General features: G+C 44.8%; 1 protein-coding gene across 2 annotated transcripts in view; it reads left to right on the top strand.

Moving 5' to 3' along the window:
* Positions 1 to 20699, top strand: part of UBASH3B (ubiquitin associated and SH3 domain containing B) — a 122417-nt gene extending 101718 nt beyond the window's left edge. The window contains exons 8-14 of one of the 2 annotated variants that reach the window (XM_040326135.1): positions 4744 to 4864; positions 6245 to 6367; positions 10520 to 10612; positions 12406 to 12550; positions 14121 to 14221; positions 15274 to 15383; positions 19340 to 20699. In XM_040326135.1, coding sequence (XP_040182069.1) covers positions 4744 to 4864; positions 6245 to 6367; positions 10520 to 10612; positions 12406 to 12550; positions 14121 to 14221; positions 15274 to 15383; positions 19340 to 19477 — 831 coding nt within the window. In that variant the 3' untranslated portion in view covers positions 19478 to 20699. Of the gene's footprint in view, positions 1 to 4743; positions 4865 to 6244; positions 6368 to 10519; positions 10613 to 12405; positions 12551 to 14120; positions 14228 to 15273; positions 15384 to 19339 lie in introns of both variants that reach the window. The other variant, XM_040326134.1, reaches the window with a different exon arrangement.
* Positions 20700 to 22161: the final 1462 nt, after the last annotated feature.

The raw sequence follows: 22161 nt of genomic DNA, 5'->3' as shown, positions 1-22161 counted from the left end.
AATGTCCCTCCTGTCCCCCCAATGTTCCTCCTGTCCCCCCTGCAAAGGGAACTGAGTTCCTGCTGTGAAAAAAGTGCAGGAACTCCATTTCCACGCAGGACTTGAGCCCTGCTTTAAAGTGTTACTAAACCCGCAGCAGTAAAATTGAGTAAAGCATGCTTGTTATACTCACTGTGGAGTTAATCCTCCCCATTGTGTGAAAAGGCTGTTTGATCCTGTCTTCTCTGATCCTCCTGACTCCCAATATATTTCCTGATATTACAGAGCCAGGGGACAGGCTGCACATGCTCAGTTAGCTGTGTATTGCTATTTATTTATATATTTTTCTTGGGAGGGTGCATGTGATCAGCACTGTCCAGACCGAGGGTCAGGGGTCCCGCATCCTGATAGGACAGTCAGTGCAGAATGAATGAAATAATAGTGATGCGCTCATATCAACTCGTGTGCAGTGTAAAGTATATCATAAAATACTGGCATTCAAACAGTTAACACCAGTGCAGTGAGAAACACACACAGTATAAATGTGTATAACAATAAAAGTCATGATGCTGAGTGAGATAATCCACAGTGCTCCCTCACTGATTGCCAAACCGCTCCGGTTGTAATCAGGTCACAACAGACTCCAACAGCGAACAGGTAATTTTCAGGTGTTTTCTCAGTCACATGCAAGAAAGGAGAAAAAACGTAGCGCAATACTGTATATGAAAGATGCGGACGAAGGCTGCACTATGTGCACTCGCGTATCCTCGCTTAAGCAGGTATGTTGCCGCTCAGTTAAGTGGACTCCTCATTCGGAATAGACATCCGATGGTCCCGTCACTGTAGGCTCCTCCCCCACGCGTTACGTCACTCGTCACGTGACTTAATCATGGGTGCAGAACGAAAACTCCCTCTACAAGCTTTAACCTGACACTGATAGAAGTCATAAGACTGCTATATACTATGGATGAGAAAAGGTATTTGGCAGTTTGTATTTACTAAAATAATTGCATTTCCATGTTGTGTGTACTGTGGGAGAGCAGATATAGTGAATGCAGGCTCCTGGGTTTAGGAACACTTTAAGGAGTGTAGGTTAAATGAAAATGATTAAAGTCTAGGAGGGGATTGATTAAATCTAAAGGTAGTTTGAAAGTGGACCCCCCCCCCCATTTAAGTTGCAACACGCATCTCATTCATGAAAGGCCATGGCTTACTTATTTTTGGTGCATCCATCGTCATCCTCATCCTTTATTCAGCGTCAGCTCTTTTGTCATATTTATCCTGCGTCCGCGATCTGCTATGTAGTGAGTAAAGGATGAGGAATGCCAACAATGGCGGCCCCCATGTATCTGATCCGAAACGTGAACTTTAAGGGGCTTATTGTCTATTTAACAAGCCATAGAACGCTTCACCGTCATTAAATGCATGTGAAACCAGCGGATGATGATTTCACAGGTTCAGAATTAGCTGCGAACTGGAAGTGACCCCCCCCCCCCCCCAGCACTTCTCCCACCCAGTTCTGCTTCTCATTTATCGTCATGAGAAAATGGAAAGTATCGGCTTTTTTCTATGGCTTATCTGGCGGCACTGGTCGTGGCGTCCCCCATAATGCCGGGTCCTGTTCCTATTCAGGGACTTGAATTCTCTCTCGGTTTATGTCACATTGCAGCAGTTGGAATGTTTATAAATGTAACATGAAATTCTAGAGCGGATTGTTGTTACTCTGCGGAATCTGCTGGCCCTGCTCTGATTCTTGGCGGCTTGCTGCCACCTAGTGGCCCCTTTATGTTGTTGCAGCATGCCAGATATTAAAGGCCAACTCCAGGCAGAACTTTGTGTTATTGGTGTTGGATGAACCTTTTATTGTTTCCTTATTTTGGAGATTCCTGTATTTGTTGTTCTGGTGACCACATGGCAAGCAAGAGAAAATCTCCCCAATCAGGATGCAGATGAAAATGCAAAAAAATAAAAACCCAATGCACACATGTAGTATGTGAAATAATTGTAAGATTAGGTGATTTCCAGTCTGACTTGTTGTTTTATGGATCATGGAACTTTATATACCAGTAACCACTTCCATACCAGACACTTACGCACCTTCCTGCCCAAGCCAATTTTCAGCTTACAGCGCTGTCGCAATTTGAATGACAATTGCGCGGTCAGGCTACACTGTACCCAAACAAAATTTTTATCATTTTGTTCCCACAAATAGAGCTTTCTTTTGGTGGTATTTGATCACCTCTGCGATTTTTTTTATTTTTTGCGCAACAACTAAAAAAAGACAGACATTTTTGAAAAAAAATTATTTTTTATTTTTTTTCTGTAATTTTTTTTGTAAATAAGTACGTTTTCTTCTTCAATTATGGGCACTGATATGGCGGCACTGATGGGCACCGATGAGGTGGCACTGATAGGCGGCGCTGGTATGCTGCACTGATGGGCATTCCTTAGCGACACTGATGGGCACGCATAGGCGGCACTGGGCACTCTTTGGCGGCACTGATGGGCATTCATGGGTGGCACTGATGGGTACTTATGGGTGGCACAGATGGGCACTGATAGGTGGGCACTGGGCATAGATGGGCACTAAGAGGTGGCACTGATGGACACTGGGTGGCACTGATGGACACTGGGGGGTGGCATTGATGGCATTGCTGATCATTTCAGCCAGTGCCCATGTTGCCAGTCAGTGCCCATTTGTGGGATTGGCATTGATTGTGTTATTTTTTTATTTTTTTTATTGGTGTTATTTTTCTTTTTGCTCTATTGAGCATCGGGGGGCACTCCCTGGTGGTCCAGTGTTGGCATCCGAGGGGGGGCTGCGCTGATAAACAATCAGCGCGAACCCCCCCTGTCAGGAGAGCCGCGGATCGGCTCTCCTCGCATCTGTCAGACGCGAGTGAGGAAGAGCCGATCAACGGCTCTTCCTGTTTACATCGTGATCAGCCGTGGTTGGACACGGCTGATCACGTGGTAAAGAGCCTCCGCCGGAGGCTCTTTACCGAGATTGGTGTAGCGGTGTGTCAGACTGACACCCCACATCACCACGTGTGCACGCCGGCATGAAATCCTGCAGGACGTCAATAGACGTCCAGTCAGGATTTCACAACCACTTCCCGGATGTCAATTGACTATTGACCGGGCGGGAAGTGGTTAAAGTAAAAATAAAGGTAAAAAAATATAAAAAATCCCCCCTGCAAAGTTAAGGCATAATGTGCTAGCATGCATCGTATACTAGCACAATATGAAAGACTTACCTTGAAAGGAATGTCTCCAGCAGCGTGCCGTCACCAATGCAGAGGCTTCCATCTTCACCTGGTCTTCCTTCCAGGTTCACGGGCTGCAGCCGCTTAAATGGCTGCGCCACAATGACGTCGCGGGAGTCACTGCTGCGGCACAGACCTCTGCAGGAACGGTATGGGAATGCTGTTCCTTCAGAGCGCATGCGCCGGTGACATCACTGGCTGCCGTTCACTAGAATATCCAAGTTTAGGAGACATTCATTTAACTTACAGGTAAGCTTTATTATTAGCTCACTTGTTGGTAAAAATAGGAGGTAAGGGGTTCATTTGGGTCGCTGTCAGCGACAGTGCGGTCACAGTGCTGGGGGCACCTGATTGAACACAACATAGCGATGTGTATTTGTGACAGGCCCGCCACCTCGAGAAAGTTCCACATATATGTGTGTGGCTGGCAACAAGAAGTTAAAGTGGATGTAAACCCAGATTTTTTTTATGTCACAATGTAGAGTATAAGATTTCCTATCATCTGTGCCCAGTCTTGCCACACAGAGTTAATCCAGCTCTGAGCAATCCTCTTTATATTGTTCAGGGGAATAAAACAGACTTCAGTATAAAGACCAAAGTCCTTGCTTGAGTGACAGGTTATTTACATATCTCGTGCACTAGCTTGCAGACATGCACAGCTTCTTGTCTATGTATATTCTGATGGCTGTTTACACTGAATTGTGGATCACCCCATATTTTGAAAACATTTAATCAAAACACAGGAAAGACAGACAATCCTGGGAGAGCTGGACGGGAGAGGAGGAGAGGGGAGGGGGATGTGAATTGTGCACTTTACAGAAGCTGTGCATGTCTGCAAGCTAGTGCACGAGATATGTAAATAACCTGTCACTCAAGCAAGGACTTTGGTCTTTATCTGGAAGTCTGTTTTATTTCACTGAACAATAAAATGAGGATTGTTCAGAGCTGGATTAACTCTATGTGGCAAGACTAGGCACAAATGATAGGAAATCTTATTCTCTACAAAAAATAAATAAACATTTCTGGGTTTACATCCACTTTAACTTCTTGTTGCCAGCCACACACATATATGTGGAACTTTCTAGAGGTGGCGGCCTGTCACAAATACACATCGCTATGTTGTGCTCAATCAGGTGCCCACTGCACTGTGACCGCACTGTTGCTGACAGCAGGCCAAATGAACCCCTTACCTCTTTAAGAGGTAACGCTTGGGCGACCCTGTGATCACTGTGATTGGCCAATAAGGGGGCTGATCCTTCTGGTTTCAGGAGCTGTGTGTTCACAGATTGCCCTCAATTATGTTGGGCCAATCACAGGGCTCACATGATCATCCCTTGAAGGACCAGCAGTAGGGGGTTCATTTGAGTAAAGTAGGTAGGAAGTAAAATGAATGTGCCAGAAATGGGTTTCTCCTTTCATGTTGTAACAACCATTGTTTTGGCACATTACTAGAAGATTTATTGATCACATTATGGCTTCTTCTTGGTTCCTTCCTCAGCCGTTGCGGATTAACTCACACGTGGGCCCTAAGAAGCGCTGTCTTTTTGTGTGCCGCCATGGCGAGCGGATGGACGTGGTGTTCGGGAAATATTGGCTGTCGCAGTGCTTCGATGCGAAAGGTGGGTAAATATGCTACATTTAAAGGGGTCAGGTTTAAAGCGCCGCCCTGAACTGTGTATATGACAGGCTGTCACAGGGTTCACAGGCAGCAGTAAGAACCTGGCAGAGCAATAATGCCTGCGGCTGCCTGAAATAAAGCCACACCTGGCAAAGCTGTGCCCGCCACCCCTCACCTAAACATCCAGTGTGCATGGGGTCTACGAAGCATGGATTGCTTAAAACTGTCACGTTGCAACATTGTGTATTAACCACTTCAGCCCCGGAAGAATTTACCCCCTTCCTGACCAGAGCACTTTTTGCGACTCGGCACTGCTTCGCTTTAACTGACAAGTGCGACGCTGTACCCATACAAAATTGGCGTCCTTTTTTTCCCAGAAATAGAGTTTTCTTTTGGTGGTATTTGATCACCTCTGCGGTTTTTATTTTTTGCTCTATAAACAAATAAAGACAATTTAGAAAAAAAAGCAATATTTTTTACTTTTGCCATAATAAATATCCTCCCAAAAAAAAAAAAAAAAAAAAAAAATATATATATATATATATATATATATATATATATATATAATGTATATATAATGTATATATATATATATATATATATATATATATATATATATATATATAATGTATATATAATGTGTATATATATATATATATATATATATAAAATCATTTTTCCTTCTACATATTTTTGGTAAAAAAAATGCAATAAGCATACATTGATCGGTTTGGCAAAAGTTATAACGTCTACAAAATAGGGGATAGTTTTATGACATTTTTATTATAATTTTATTTTTTTACTAGTTATGGCGGCGATTTGCATTTTTTTTTTTTTATTGTGACTCCAACATTATGGCGGACACATCGGACACTTTTGACGCTATTTTGGGACCCTTGTCATTTATACAGCGATCAGTGCTATAAAAAATGCACTGATTACTGTATAAATGACACTGGCAGGGAAGGGGTTAACCACTAGGGTGCGAGGAAGGGGTTAAGTGTGTCCTAGGGAGTGATTCTAACTGTGGGGGGGGGCTGGGCTTCGAGTGACACGGCAGTGATCACTGCTTCCGATCACAGGGAGCAGTAGATCACTGTCCTGTCACTAGGCAGAACAGGGAAATGCTTTGTTTACAAAGGCATCTCCCCGTTCTGCAGCTCCGTGACACGATCGCGGGACATCGGCGGAAATAGAGTTTGCGGGTCCCATGGGCACGGTCACGGAGCTCGCGGCGCCCGCCTGCGTACCCACACAGCTGGATTTTCAAAGCAACGTAGAGGTACGTTGCTTTGCCCACACAAGCAATTCTGCCGGCATTTTCATGATTCCAGTGATGAGAATTCTCCTTTTTGTACATCATTCTCTTTGCGCTCTACAGGCCGCTATGTGCGAACCAACCTGAACATGCCGCAGAGTTTACCGCAAAGGAGCGGCGGCTATCGGGATTTTGAGAAGGACGCTCCCATCACAGTGTTCGGGTGCACGCAAGCCAAGCTGGTCGGTGAGTTGTCTGTGAGAGGAACAAGACTTTTCTTGTGAGAGGAACAAGATATTTTCTGGGATTTTTTTTTTTAAAGAACAAGTATTTCTGTACCAGAAAAAATGTAAGTTATTTCCTGGTATGTAATTTAAGATGCCCGCACTTTTGTCTTTTGTAAAATACTTTCTACATTCTTCTCAGCTGTCCTGTTCCCTCCTGGCATTGCTCAGTATTGTCTCCAATTCTTCCTTTCACCCTCTAGAATCTAGATCAAGTCCTACACTTTTTTCCTATAAGCATTTATTACTTTTTACACATTGTGTTGCTTGTACCAACAGAATTCCCTACTAAGAAAACTGCCTTTCGGTGTGCAATATAAAATATACAGGTCATTCTCAAAAAATGAGCATATTGTGATAAAGTTCATTATTTTCTGTAATGTACTGATAAACATTAGACTTTCATATATTTTAGATTCATTACACACAACTGAAGTAGTCCAAGCCTTTTTATTGTTTTAATATTGATGATTTTGGCATACAGCTCATGAAAACCCAAAATTCCTATCTCAAAAAATTAGCATATTTCATCCGACCAATAAAAGAAAAGTGTTTTTAATAAAAAAAAGTCAACCTTCAAATAATTATGTTCAGTTATGCACTCAATACTTGGTCGGGAATCCTTTTGCAGAAATGACTGCTTCAAAGCGGCGTGGCATGGAGGCAATCAGCCTGTGGCACTGCTGAGGTGTTATGGAGGCCCAGGATGCTTCAGTAGCGGCCTTAAGCTCATCCAGAGTGTTGGGTCTTGCGTCTCTCAACTTTCTCTTCCCAATATCCCACAGATTCCCTATGGGGTTCAGGTCAGGAGAGTTGGCAGGCCAATTGAACACAGTAATACCATGGTCAGTAAACCATTTACCAGTGGTTTTGGCACTGTGAGCAGGTGCCAGGTCGTGCTGAAAAATGAAATCTTCATCTCCATAAAGCTTTTCAGCAGATGGAAACATGAAGTGCTCCAAAATCTCCTGATAGCTAGCTGCATTCACCCTGCCCTTGATAAAACACAGTGGACCAACACTAGCAGCTGACATGGCACCCCAGACCATCACTGACTGTGGGTACTTGACACTGGACTTCAGGCATTTTGGCATTTCCCTCTCCCCAGTCTTCCTCCAGACTCTGGCACCTTGATTACCGAATGACATGCAAAATTTGCTTTCATCCGAAAAAAGTACTTTGGACCACTGTAGCCCAGGTCAGGCGCTTCTGCCGCTGTTTCTGGTTCAAAAGTGGCTTGACCTGGGGAATGCGGCACCTGTAGCCCATTTCCTGCACACGCCTGTACACGGTGGCTCTGGATGTTTCTACTCCAGACTCAGTCCACTGCTTCCGCAGGTCCCCCAAGGTCTGGAATCGGTCCTTCTCCACAATCTTCCTCAGGGTCCGGTCACCTCTTCACGTTGTGCAGCGTTTTCTGCCACACTTTTTCCTTCCCACAGACTTCCCACTGAGGTGCCTTGATACAGCACTCTGGGAACAGCCTATTCGTTCAGAAATTTCTTTCTGTGTCTTACCCTCTTGCTTGAGGGTGTCAATGATGGCCTTCTGGACAGCAGTCAGGTCGGCAGTTTTACCCATGATTGCGGTTTGGAGTAATGAACCAGGCTGGAAGTTCTTAAAAGCCTCAGGAATCTTTTGCAGGTGTTTAGAGTTAATTAGTTGATTCAGATGATTAGGTTAAGTGCTCGTTTAGAGAACCTTTTCATGATATGCTAATTTTTTGAGATAGGAATTTTGGGTTTTCATGAGCTGTATGCCAAAATCATCAATATTAAAACAATAAAAAGGCTTGAACTACTTCAGTTGTGTGTAATGAATCTAAAATATATGAAAGTCTAATGTTTATCAGTACATTACAGAAAATAATGAACTTTATCACAATATGCTAATTTTTTGAGAATGACCTGTATATGTAGCAAACCCCCGAGGGAGCTGCTTTTGTTTCTTCAGTCCGTTACTTTGCCTTTCAACCCCAATGAACTGTCCCAGCCCCTCTGGCACACCTAGCAATGTGATTAATGGAATAACTCAGCAGAAATACACAACTTCTTGTAGTTTACTTGAAGAAAAGTAAAATTCAGGTTAACATTAGTCAGCCAGGACCTGTGTAAGTACCCAGGACTTGGTTGAAACAGTTTAAAGAAAACCGTCAGGAACACTATGCAAACAATGAAAGCAATAGGGTAACAATATGTACAGATTAAATAGACTCCCCCATAACTTTTGGTGTGTGTGGGATGCTGTGGCTAAAGGGGAACCCCAGGCCGGCCTACGATACCTCTACTACACACCCAGTGAAATGATCTCAATACCCATGGTATGTCCCCTTTTAAGAGCAACAGCGGTAATGTCCTGGAGGCAAAGCTTTGCGTTTTATTATCTTCTCCGGCAATGTAGGAGCTCTGTGGACAATATTTGGATGTGGTATTAAATCAAAAGCATTAAAGGTTCCTGAGCAAAGCCCCCTCACCAAATCCTTATACAGTCAGCGGTCCTACCCTGAGCGATCGATTGATCTTAGATGCAGGTGTGTCGCAGTGGCATTCAGTCCTTGAGTTGTTGCAGGGTGTCCTTTAGCATGGACAGTCTGTTCCTTTGTGCTGGAGCTGCATGAACAATCTGTTCCTCTGGGCTGGAGCTGCATGAACAATCTGTTCCTCTGGGCTGGAGCTGCATGAACAATCTGTTCCTCTGGGCTGGAGTTGCAGGCTGTGTCCTCCTTTGTAGGCCGCGATCTCACACACACATATAGCTGGATTCAGAGACGCCACCGCAACTTTAAGGCGGCGTAGCAGATCGTATTTACGCTACGCCGCCTTAAGTCCGAGAGGCAAGTACTGTATTTAAGTACTTGCCTCCTAACTTACGGCGGCGTAGCGTAAATGCGGCTGGCGTAAGCGCGCCAAATTCAAATGAGGATGGGGGTGTGTTTTATGTTAATTACTCGTGACCCGATGTGATTGACGTTTTTTTTACGAATGGCGCATGCGCAAACGACGTAAAATTTTCACATTTCGACGCGGGAACGACGGCCATACTTAACATTGACTACGCCTCCTAGGGGGCAGCTTTATCTTTACTCGGCGTATCTCTTACGGAAACGGCGTATCTTTACTGCAACGGGCGCACGTACGTTCGTGAATCGGCGTATCTAGTCATTTACATATTCTACGCCAAACTCAACAGAAGCGCCACCTGGCGGCCAGCCTAAAAATTACACTTTAAGAGTACGACGGCGTAGGAGACTTGCGTGCTCGTATCTTAGCCTAATTTAAGCGTATCTGGTTTCCAGAATACGCTTAAATTAACGCTGGCGTAGATTCAGAGTTACGACGGCGTATCTACTGATACGCCGGCATAACTCTCTATGAATCTGGCTAATAGAGTGCAGGAGATGCTCTACTGATGTGGGTGCAGGCACAAAGAGGCTCCGGCCTAGTTTTTCTGTTATTTTATCTCCTCCCCCACAGTCCTTTGCTGCTGCCTGATGATTGGCTCAGGCTCTTCCAATAGGGAGTTTACAGACCACTTCCAATAGGGAGTTTCCAAACAAGCAGTTCTGAGTGTCTGTGTGTGAAGAGAGAAAGGGGGTGGGGAGAGAAAAGCCCACTCTGCTGCAGCAGACACCTGTCCCCTAATAGATTAGATCAGTCTGGAGAAGTACCTTGTCTATGGGTTTATGTATCTTAATTGCACTGATTTGTTGACCATTGAAGATATTGTGGGGTTGATTTACTAAAGTCAAATAGACTGTGCACTTTGCAGTTGCTCCAGAGCTTAGTAAATGAGGTAAAGCCCAATAACATGCAAGGAAAATAAAGCCACATTTTTGCTTGCACATGATTGGATGATGGAAGTCCGCAGAGCTTCTGCTCATTTACTAAGCTCTGGAGCAACTGCTCTTGCAAAGTGCTCAATCTTTTTGTCTTCAACTCCTCTATGTGTTGGAATTCAGCAGATGGAGATTATCAGTGCCTACCTGCCTTGTTCTATATAAAGTCTGCAGGACCTGGCATGGTTTTAGGTGTCCATAGAGCCAAGATGGCAATGTAGTCATAGAGGATCTGTATTGGTGGAGGTCAGGGTGACGTTGAACATTTGTGTTTTGCAGGTCAGGCCTTGCTGGAGAGTAACACAACCGTAGAATTCATATATTGCTCCCCGTCTTTGCGTTGCGTACAGACGGCACACAACATACTGAAAGGTGAGTGGATGGCCTTTGTTGCCTCTCTTATTTTATGGCAATGGATTTCAGCCCTAAATATTCGCTTGTCTTTTTCTCCCCTTCTTATTGCCGATCTAAAGAGCGTCAGATGCAGCCAGCATTTACAGAGCATATAACTCGTTTTAGGCAACCATCCTGAGGCCTATAAAGAACCCTTCAGATCCATTCTATTAGTAGCTAGAGGAGGGCCTGGCCAATGGGTGGGCAGAAGAGACAGCTGCCTTGATTTCGATGGGCTGTCTTACATGTGGCAAAGTAGCTCATAGTGTAGCTCATAGTAGCTTATGGTGTATTGCCGTTTGCATGTCATTTTTTACGATACGTTTTGCTGCATTTGTCACTGGTGTCTTCACGCGGCAAAATGTATGTTTGTTTCTGCATTTGAGGTGCCATTAACTATGAATGGCGCCTAAAGTCTGACTAGTTCATTTTAGGTGTATAAAGGAGGTCATACACTATACAATCTGAGTGTACCATTCTCTGTAGATTTATCAAAACTATATAATAAGAGGACACGCCTAGCTATCCCAGGCCCTTGCACTACATAGTTGATGGTAGATCTAAAAGAGATTGTACAATCGGATTGTAATGCTCACCATACGCTATACAATCTGATTATACCAGCTCTGTAGATTTATCAAAACTATAACAATCAGATTGTATAGTGTATGGTAAGCTTTACAAACTTCCAGGACACACTTCTGTTTTCAACTACAACTCTGCTCCACATGGAGCTGTTATCTGATCGCTCAGCTCCTGCACACTCTGCCAAATGAATCATCTATGTAAGATGAAGGTAAGGTAGAAATCAATTGGTGTACTTCGTGAGAATGGTGATCGCTGATTGCATTGGAAAAGCATGAACCTGCAGAGGTGGTTGGAAGCAAACTCTTGGTCAGGGGCGGACCGACAACTCATGGGGCCCCCGGGCAATAGATTATGGAACCCCCGGGCAATAGGAGATTATGGGGCCCCCGGCAATAGATTATGGGGCCCCACAGTATGCACACACATACAGTATGCATATACAGTATACACAGACAGTATATATACACACGGAATATACATACACACACTGAAAAGGTACCAGAGAGGTGGGGGCAGTTATAATCTTGGGATTTTAGACCAAAAGGATGTCGGTAAGGGACATTGCTGTCCCTGGTTTTACTAAGGTTGGCAACCCCGAGGGGGCCCCCTAGTGGCATGGGGCCCTCGGGCAGTGCCCTAATGGTCAGTCCGCCCCTGCTCTTGGAGGAGGTGCAGGGTGAGTGGTAATGAGGTCCTTGTACTGGTTACCCTGTCCTGAATGCCAAATTCAGGACGGCTAATGGAGGGGTTTTCAACAGGACACTGAGGCTGCAGTAAGGCCTGGTCTATGATAAATATGATAAATAGAAAGATTTTTATTGTCTGTAAAAGAGGTACATTGACTGGTACATAGAAAAGCTGGAACTGGTAAACCTGTACTGTTGGTTTATATGACAATAAAACTTTTTGTAAAAGAAAAACTGGAACTGAACTTAGATTTTATGAGAAGTGTTCCATTCTTTCAGTTAAAGACTGTCTTTTCCTTCCCACTATTGACTATGATTGGTTGGTGTGGAGAGGGGAGTCTGTTCTCTCACCTGTCCCCAACGGGTGCCTTAGACTCCAGTAACACACAGTGGTGAACACTAGGAGGCACTGTGGGGGTCTGTCATTCTATCATGTCATATCATTTAAGTTCAGTGTGGAATAATAGTTTTTTTTTGTCTGTTCTGAATATTATTCAGGCCTCAAGCAAGAGAGTAAAGGAAAAATCCGGGTAGAACCGGGCTTATTTGAGTGGACAAAGTGGGTGTCTGGTACCTCGCTACCCGCTTGGCTCTCACCCACTGAAATGGCAGCTGCCAATCTAAATGTGGACACAACGTACAGGTAATCTCTAGGTCTGGAAACATAATGTGTGTGTGTGTGTGTGTGTGTGTGTGTGTGTGTATATATATATATATATATATATATATATATATATATATACACACACACAGTATCTCACAAAAGTGAGTACACCCCTCACATTTTTTGTAAATATTTTATTCTATCTTTTCATGTGACAACACGGAAGAAATTACACTTTGCTACAATGTAAAGTAGTGAGTGTACAGCTTGTATAAACGTGTCAATTTGCTGTCCCCTCAAAATAACTCAACACAGCCAATAATGTCTAAACCACTGGCAACAAAAGTGAGTACACTCCTAAGTGAAAATGTGCAAATTGGGCCCAATTAACCATTTTCTGTCCCCGGTGTCATGGGACTCGTTAGAGTTACAAGGTCTCAGGTGTGAATGGGGAGCAGGTGTGGTAAATTTGGTGTTATCGCTCTCACTCTTCATACTGGTCATTGGAAGTTCAACATGGCACCTCATGGCAAAGAACTCTCTGAGGATCTGAAAAAAATAACTGTTGCTCTTCATAAAGATGGCCTAGGCTATATGAAAATTGCCAAGACCCTGAACCTGAGCTGCAGCACGGTGGCCAAGACCATGCAGCGGTTTAACAGGACAGGTTCCATTCAGAACATGCCTCACCATGGTCAACCATAGGAGTTGAGTGCACATGCTCAGCGTCATATCCAGAGGTTGTCTTTGGGAAATAGATGTATGAGTGCTGCCAGCATTGCTGCAGAGGTTGAGGGGTGGGGGGTCAGCCTGTCAGTGCTCAGACCATACGCTGCACACTGCATCAAATTGGTCTGCACGGCAGTTGTCCCAGAAGGAAGCCTTTTCTACAGATGATGCACAAGAAAGCCCACAAACAGTTTGCTGAAGACAAGCAGTCTAAGGACATGGATTACTGGAACCATCTCCTGTGGTCTGATGAGACCAAGATAAATGTATTTGGTTCAGATGGTGTCAGGCGTGACACACCTCTAAGATGACCAGTGCCTTGCTAAAGAAGCTGAGGGTAAAGGTGATGGACTGGCCAAGCATGTCTCCAGACCTAAACCCTATTGAGCATCTGTGGAACATCCTCAAACGGAAGGTGGAAGAGCGCAAGGTCTCCAACATCCACCAGCTCTGTGATGTCATCATGGAGGCGTGGAAGAGGACTCCAGTGGTTACCTGTGAAGCTCTGGTGAACTCCATGCCCAAGAGGGTTAAGGCAGTGCTGGACAATAATGGCGGCCACACATAATATTGACATTTTGGGCCAATTTGAACATTTTCACTTAGGGGTGTACTCATTTTGTTGATCCTAGCTGTGTGTTGAGTTATTTTGAGGGGACAGAAAATTTAACACAGTTATACAAGCTGTACACTCACTACTTTACATTGTAGCAAAGTGTCATTTCTTCAGTGTTGTCACATGAAAGATAGAATAAAATAGTTACAAAAATGTGAGGGGTGTACTCACTTTTGTGAGATCCTGTATGTATTTGAGGTTCAATACATTTTCAATGCCTGGCTTTTCCTTTGAACATTGCTATCCCCTCTGTTTTTCCTGCAGACCTCACATACCGATCAGCAAGCTGGTGGTGTCCGAGTCATACGACACATACATGAGTCGGAGTTTCCAGGTGACAAAGGACATCCTCAGCGAGTGTAAAGGTAAAGGTGAGTTCCTGTGTGTACAATGTAGTAAAAACATAAACCTTTTCCAATATGAGGCTCAGGAAGAGACACTCCTAATTTTACCTCCTGAAACCTGCTGAGGAGCTGTGAAGAGCTGAGGAGCAGGAGGAATGACCCCAAAGACGAAACCTCAGTTTTTCAAATCTTTCACATGTTACTTTTATAAATCTTTTCCTATTTTTTTTTTTTTTTTTTTTACGGAAATGTTTTTACGAAGTTGCATGCCATTATGCTATGTGAGCAGTGCTTGGTGGAGTGGTACACTGTTATGGTGGTACTGGGTGGAGTGGTACACTGTTATGGTGGTACTGGGTGGAGTGGTACACTGTTATGGTGGTACTGGTTAGAGTGGTACACTGTTATGGTGGTACTGGGTGGAGTGGTACACTGTTATGGTGGTACTGGGTGGAGTGGTACACTGTTTTAGTAAATACCTTGCTTTGAAGAGGGAGGCCCTGCCAGGTAGGCTGTACAGGGCCCCGTGATTTCTAACAGCAACCCTGGGTACACTGTTATGGTGGTACTGGGTGGAGTGGTACACTGTTTTAGTAAATACCTTGCTTTGAAGATTTAATTGTTGATTTATTGATGATTAATTGATGATTTATTGTCTTTTTTAGGCTATTTTTTTTTAGATAATAATAATAATAATATTATTTGCTGAAAATAAAAAAATTATATTTATATATTATATATTTAAAACAATTTTAACTTTTTTGATTTTATTATTTGCTAAAATCTTATAGTCAAATACGTCAAACCCTTTTTTTATTTATTTATATATATATATATATGTATATACACACAGTATATATATTTTATGTGTTTTTTTTTTTTTAGTAAATATTTTGCTTAGATTTTTTTCTCTATTATTATGTTTATTTTGCAAAGGTTTTTGACATGAAAGGGATGGGGTAATTCTGTTGCGCATAGAACTGATTTAATTGTCCTGATTGGTAATGAATTGCTTGTTAATTTTCTGTCTGCTGAGAGATCTGTGTGTCACGCTTCTTCCCTCCTTCCGCCAGGAAATAACATCCTGATCGTAGCGCACGCCTCATCCCTAGAAGCCTGCACCCGCCAGTTACAGGGTCTCACTCCGCAAAACTCCAAGGACTTTGTACAGGTTGTCAGAAAGGTAAATAAGTAAGAATATATCTGAAAGTGAACTGTCTGTGTTGCCTGTAGTAAGCACATTTACTTAATTCTAGCAGCTGAGACCAGCTTGGTCGCTGTTTTCTTGCCTTTTTATTTTTCTTACCTCTTTGCTGTAGAATTGAACTTATTTATCTTGCACAGCGAGGCTAAGCAAGGATCCCATATGCGTCAAAAATCGATTGTTTCAATATTGTGAGCAGTTTTAATTTAGTTTCAGTTTCTTCATATTTATTTAATACAAAATAAAATTGGACAATTTGTATAAATTTTGCTTATTTTTTTTTCTATGCCATGTTGGTGCCAAGACCAAATTTTGCAGCATCACTTTGGGGGCTATTTACAAAAGGCAAATCCACTTTGCACTACAAGAGCAAACGACAAAAGCAAAGTGCACTTGAAATTGCACTGAAAGTGCACTTGGAAGTGCAGTCGCTGTAAATCTGAGGGGTAGATCTGAAATGAGGGGAAGCTCTGCTGATTTTTAATCCAATCATGTGCAAGCTAGAATGCTGTTTTTTATTTTCCTTGCATGTCCCCCTCGGATCTACAGCGACTGCACTTCCAAGTGCAATTTCAAGTGCAATTTGCACTTGTAGTGCAAAGTGGATTTGCCTTTAGTAAATAACCCCCTTTGAGTCAGTCAAACTTAATATTAACTCTAGGGGCCAGATTCAGGTAGGACTTACGACGACGTATCTTCTTATACGCCGCGTAAGTCCACGGATGAGCCGTCGTATCTATGCGCCGTATTCTTGAAACCAGATACGCCTGAATTCTGGCTCCATCTGACCGACGTAAGTCTCCTACGCCGTCGCATCTTGGGTGCATATTTACGCTGGCCGCTAGGGGCGCTTCCATTGATTTACGCGTCGAATATGTAAATGACCTAGATACGCTGATTCACGAACGTACTTGCGCCCGTCGCAGTAAGCTACGCCGTTTACGTAAGGCGTACGTCCGGAGTAAAGTTATCCCTCATAAAGCAGGGGTAAGTCATGTTAGGGTATGGACGTCGGAACAGCCGTCGGATTTTACGTCGTTTGCGCAAGTCGTACGTGAATGGGGCTGGGTGCATGCGCCGTTCGTTCGAACATTCATTTACATGGGGTCGCGGTTAATTTTAATACAACACGCCCACTACCTTCCTAATTTGAATTAGGTGGGCTTACGCCGGCCCATTTACGCTACGCCGCCGTAACTTAGTGAGCAAGTGCTTTGTGAATACTGCTCTTGCCTCTGTTACGTCAGCGTAGCGTATATGAGATGCGCTACGCCCGCTCAAAGTTACGCCGCTGTACCTGAATCTGGCCCTAGGACTAATATGGCCAACTATATAACTTTTTGCTTAAAGCATGTATAGTTTTTATTTGGTACACTGTTTTAAGAAATACCTTGCTTAGATGATAATATTGTCATTTTTATAGGCTAGAAATGCATTAGATATTATTATTTGCTGAAAATAGAAAAAAAAAGTCGAAACATATTTAAATTAAAACAATTTTTACTTTTTTAATTTTATCTTTTGCTTAAAATCATATAGTCAAATACGTCAAACCCTTTTTAGTTTATTATTACTTTTTTTTTATTTATTTTTTTAGTAAATACTTTGCTTAGATTTTTCTCTCTCTATTATTATTATTATTATTATTATTATTATTATGTTTGTTTTGCAAAGGTTTTTCCTCTGTGCACAGCAATTCTCAGGAAACATTTGCACTGGCATTGGCCACTGACTGATAGCTGTTTAGTAATCTGTGAATGAATGCTTCCCAATCATGAATCAGACTTACAACCAGGAGAATAAGGCACTGAGCACTCCTAGCTATCAGTAACATTCCGTCTGCATGGTGCAAAGCAATGGGGATGTCATTCTACACATTGTGGATTGTGGACAGGTGCAAAAAAATGTATTTCATTGTGACAGAAATTAAAACACCAAAAAAAAGCAGACGCCCCTCAGGGCAAATCAGTAACTTCATATTCCAACGGACTGTAATGCTACAGACTGCGGCAGAGTCCAAGTAGGGGGTCAGACAGGGCTGCTGTTAAAAAATCATGGGGTCGGGTACAGCCTCCCCCGCCTTTTTTTTTTTCCTTCTTTTTTTTTTTTTTAACAGCCTTCTTAGGGGGGCGTTTGGTGAAATATCAGGGGTGTAAACAGACCCCTGATGTCTTACATTTGAGACAGAGAAAGGGACTGAAGACAGAGATTCCATAGTCCCTTTCTCTGCAGCCTCAGCTGCCCTTTGAGGCTCCCTGTTTATTTATAAATGGAAGCATAGAAAACACAATTTACTATGATTCAGAGATGAATGAACACAGTGAGTGATCAGTGCCAATTGCTCACTGTGTTCATTCCGGAAAGGAAGGGGCTGGTAAACAGAACATATTTACTGAACGCTCCTCACCTCCCATCCTGAAACATCCCCCTGTGTGCCCTCAGCAGCTGCTGGCGGGAGAGGAGGGAAGCTGGCAGTAGGAGGGGGGCACACAGGAAGGCACGGATAGCAGGGGGTGGGGACGCAGATACCAATCCCCCTGCAGTGCAGCCGGAGAAATAAAAAGGAGGAGGAGCTGGCAGAGCTGCAGGGGGAGCCCCAGAGTTGGCAATATTACAGTATATCTGTCACTCCTGCTTGGCAGGTGCCTAGGTCCCCCTTTTGAACTGATGGAGCCTGGGCCTGGTACAGGAGGGCTGGCTGTACTGCCTTATCAGCGGCCCTGGGGTGAGAATACATAAGCATGCACCAGGGTGCAGACATATCTTATGAGCAGACTGTGCAACCTGAGGCTTAGGGGTCCATTTATTCTAGTCCTGCCCCTATGAGGCTTAGGGGCCCATTTATACTAGTCCCGCCCCTCTGAGGCTTAGGGGCCCATGTATACTAGTCCTGCCCCTATGAGGCTTAGGGGCCCATTTATACTAGTCCCGCCCCTCTGAGGCTTAGAGGCCCATTTATACTAGTCCCGCCCCTCTTAGGCTTAGGGGCCCATGTTGCTAGTCCCGCCCCTCTGAGGCTTAGGGGCCCATTTATACTTATCCTGCCCCTCTGAGGCTTAGAGGCCCATTTATACTAATCCCGCCCCTCTGAGGCTTAGGGGCCCGTTTATACTAGTCTTGCCCCTCTGAGGCTTAGGGGCCCATTTATACTAGTCCTGCCCCTATGAGGCTTAGGGGCCCATGTATACTAGTCCTGCCCCTATGAGGCTTAGGTGCCCATTTATACTAGTACTGCCCCTCTGATGCTTAGGGGCCCATGTATACTAGTCCTGCCCCTCTGAGGCTATGGGGCCCGTTTATACTAGTCCTGCCCCTATGAGGCTTAGGGGCCCATTTATACTAGTCCTGCCCCTCTGAGGCTTAGGAGTCCATTTATACTAGTCCCGCCCCTCTGAGGCTTAGGGCCCCATGTATACTAGTCCCGCCCCTCTGAGGCTTAGGGGCCCATGTATACTAGTCCTGCCCCTCTGAGGCTATGGGGCCCGTTTATACTAGTCCTGCCCCTATGAGGCTTAGGGGCCCATTTATACTAGTCCTGCCCCTCTGAGGCTTAGGGGTCCATTTATACTAGTCCCGCCCCTCTGAGGCTTAGGGCCCCATGTATACTAGTCCCGCCCCTCTGAGGCTTAGGGGCCCATGTATACTAGTCACGCCCCTCTGAGGCTTAGGGGCCCATGTATACTAGTCCCGCCCCTCTGAGGCTTAGGGGCCCATGTATACTAGTCCTGCCCCTCTGAGGCTTAGGGGCCCATGTATACTAGTCCTGCCCCTCTGAGGCTTAGGGGCCCGTTTATACTAGTCTTGGGCCTGGTGGGTATGAGGACCCTATTCATAAATTGTTATTACACCAGGGTTCTTTGGTGCACACCATATATTTTACACTTGATTCCCAGCCATTTGTGAGGTTCTCATCTGTATCCTATTCTCATTTTCAGATTCCATATTTGGGTTTCTGCTGTTGTGAAGAGCTGGGGGAGTCGAGCCTGTGGCAGCTAACGGACCCCCCTATTCTCCCGCTCACTCACGGACCCACCGGTGGATTTAACTGGAGAGAGACTTTACTGCAGCAGTGATCTCCAGTTCATGGACCAAACTGTTCCTCCGATCCAAACTGTAGAGCGTTTTCGCCTCTGGATGCAAAGTGGCGGCAAGGTGCCGCACGGCTGCCACGCCTATACCAATGTAATCTATGTTTTGCCTATATATATATATATATCTGTATGTGAAGACTAGCTATTTTTGTTGAGGATCTATATTTACCGGTTCAAAGTGATATATCTGTATAGTAAACCAATGTCTTCTAGCGCAGAGTTGGAAGCGTTTATAGCGCAGGATTCCGCTAGCGGCGACTTTATCCTCGCCGTCTTCAGGTCAGTGTGTATGTAGCTTTAGTCCGGTCCGCAGGGGGCATCCTGGCATGGAGCTACAATGAAGCTTTAGTCTTCCTGGATAATAATTTATCAATATTTATTACTGACGGTCGGGTCTCGTTGCTTTTTTCCATATTGGTCCAAGCGCCATGATCCACCGCAAATGGGAGTCAGTCAGTTGCTGACATCTCCTGCTGACAGTGCTGATCCTCTGGATTCGGTAGTGACTACAAACATCGGGGTCCTTGATTGCTGCATGATTGTGCCTGGTCAGTGATGTAAATAGTCAGAGGATCAACATAGCAGGGAACTGGAATTTTCCATAAGAGGTCAACAATAGCCCTGTATTTCAGCTAAGGTTTCCTCTATTGGTTGGTGCATGTTTCATTCCATAATCGTTGGTCTCATTCACCCAGAGTGTGTTTTAGAGTGATGTCTCTTGTGATATTCATTCTTTTTTTCCTGAATATTGGGCAACTGCAGCCAAATAGCTAAATCCATAGATGGAGTCAGATCAATTTAGTGCTTACTCTTCCCTCCTCTGCTGTGTGAAAGTGACAACACTTTGAGATCTGCAGTGCTAAAGACTCGGGGCCACTGCCATGCCTCCTAACTTGTAGTACAAGAGAACATCATGGCACTGGTAATGTCCTTCCCCCTAGGCTCCATCAGGTTACAGAGTGGGTTTGAATTACCAAGCAGTTTTTTATGTCTCTCCGAGACGCTGGTGGTGAGGTTTCTCATAGTACTTTTTGCCTCAGTCATTCCCACGTGGCGATTTGGAAGATGTCACTTTCTCACAGCTGTGTCTCCTCCCCTCCCACAAGGCCATATGCAGGCCTGTCGCTCCAGGACAGGCAAAACAAACAATTGCTTGGGGCCCCGAGCTGGCCTGGGGCCCCCCAACTTCCCCCTCCCAGGCTGTAGCATGGCCGAGCTCCTCTTCCATCCACCTGGAGTCCTGTCAGGTATCGTGCGTGGTACAGGAGATTCAGTTTCCTGTTCCCGGCCGGACTGACAGGAAGTGCACACTGAGTGCTCACTTCCTTTCAGTCCGGCCGGGAACACAGGAAACTGAATCTCCTGTACCGCACGATACCCGGGGCCTGGCCCGGGCACTATCTGATAGGGGACTGGGGAAGAGGAGCTCAGCCACGCTACAGCGGTAGCCTACAGGGAAGAAGGGGAGGTAAGAATAGAAAAAAAAAAATAGTGTAGGTTTTGCATGCAGGTGGGGGGGGGGGTGCTTGGGGGCCCCCAAATTCCTTCAAACGGCCCTGGCCATATGGACAGTGCCACCCTCTCTCTAATTTCTCTTTACCCTTTCTCCAAGGCCATACCGCAGGCATCACCCTCACAGCTGTCTCTGCCCTTCCCACAGGGCCATACGGACAGTGCCACCCTCTAACTGATGTCTCTTTACCCTTCCTCAAAGGCCATACTGGAGACATCATCCTCACAACTGTCTCTGCCCCTCCCATAGGGCCCTACTGAACTTATCTTTGCCCCTCCGGCCATACTGACAGTGCCACCCTCTAACTGATGTCTCTTTACCCTTCCTCCAAGGCCATACTGGAGACATCACCCTCACAACTGTTTCTGCCTCTCCCACAGAGCAATATTAAATGTGTCAATGCCCCTTCCACAAGGCCATACGGACAGTGCCACCCTCTAACTGATGTCTCTTTACCCTTCCTCAAAGGCCATACTAGAGACATCGGGCCAGATTCACAGAGAGCGGGCGCACATTACGCCGCCATAGCGCAAACAATGTAAGCTACGCCAAATAGAAGAGAAGAAGCTGGGACCGCCGCACTCCAAAAACATTCCTTTTTAATAAAACCGGTCACAAAAATAACATGCCACAGCAAAAATTAGGACAAAAGCTGACGCGTTTCGCACTGTAATTCAGTGCTTATTCAAAGCTATGAATAAGCACTGAAGTACAGTGCGAAACGCGTCAGTTTTTTTGTCCTAATTTTTGCTGTGGCATGTTATTTTTGTGACCAGTTTTATTAAAAGGAACGTTTTTTTGGAGTGCGGCTGTCCCAGCTTCTTCTCTTCTATTTTGCATACCATTGTATTGCCAGCACCCATGGTTTGGATTCAGTGAGAAAAAATCTTTTGGTTCATCTGAGCGGTCATCTTCTTTCTCAATGTACGCTACGCCAACGCAGCGCAGAGAGGCAAGCATGGAATTCACCAAGCCAGTGCTCCGAAGGCGTACGCCAGCATAGGTGGAAGTGGGCGTGAGCCATGCAAATGAGACATGACCCCATGCAAATGATGGGCTGAGCACCAGACAGATACGTATCACGATCTGCACATGCGCCGAGACGTGGACGCATCCCCCTGCGCATGCTCACAACCACGTTGGAACAACTGCC

This window comes from Rana temporaria, chromosome 10 (assembly GCF_905171775.1).
Source record: "Rana temporaria chromosome 10, aRanTem1.1, whole genome shotgun sequence".
Taxonomy (NCBI): domain Eukaryota; kingdom Metazoa; phylum Chordata; class Amphibia; order Anura; family Ranidae; genus Rana; species Rana temporaria.
The sequence above is the reverse complement of the archived record's forward strand: the minus strand, read 5'-3'. Positions and strand labels throughout refer to the sequence as shown.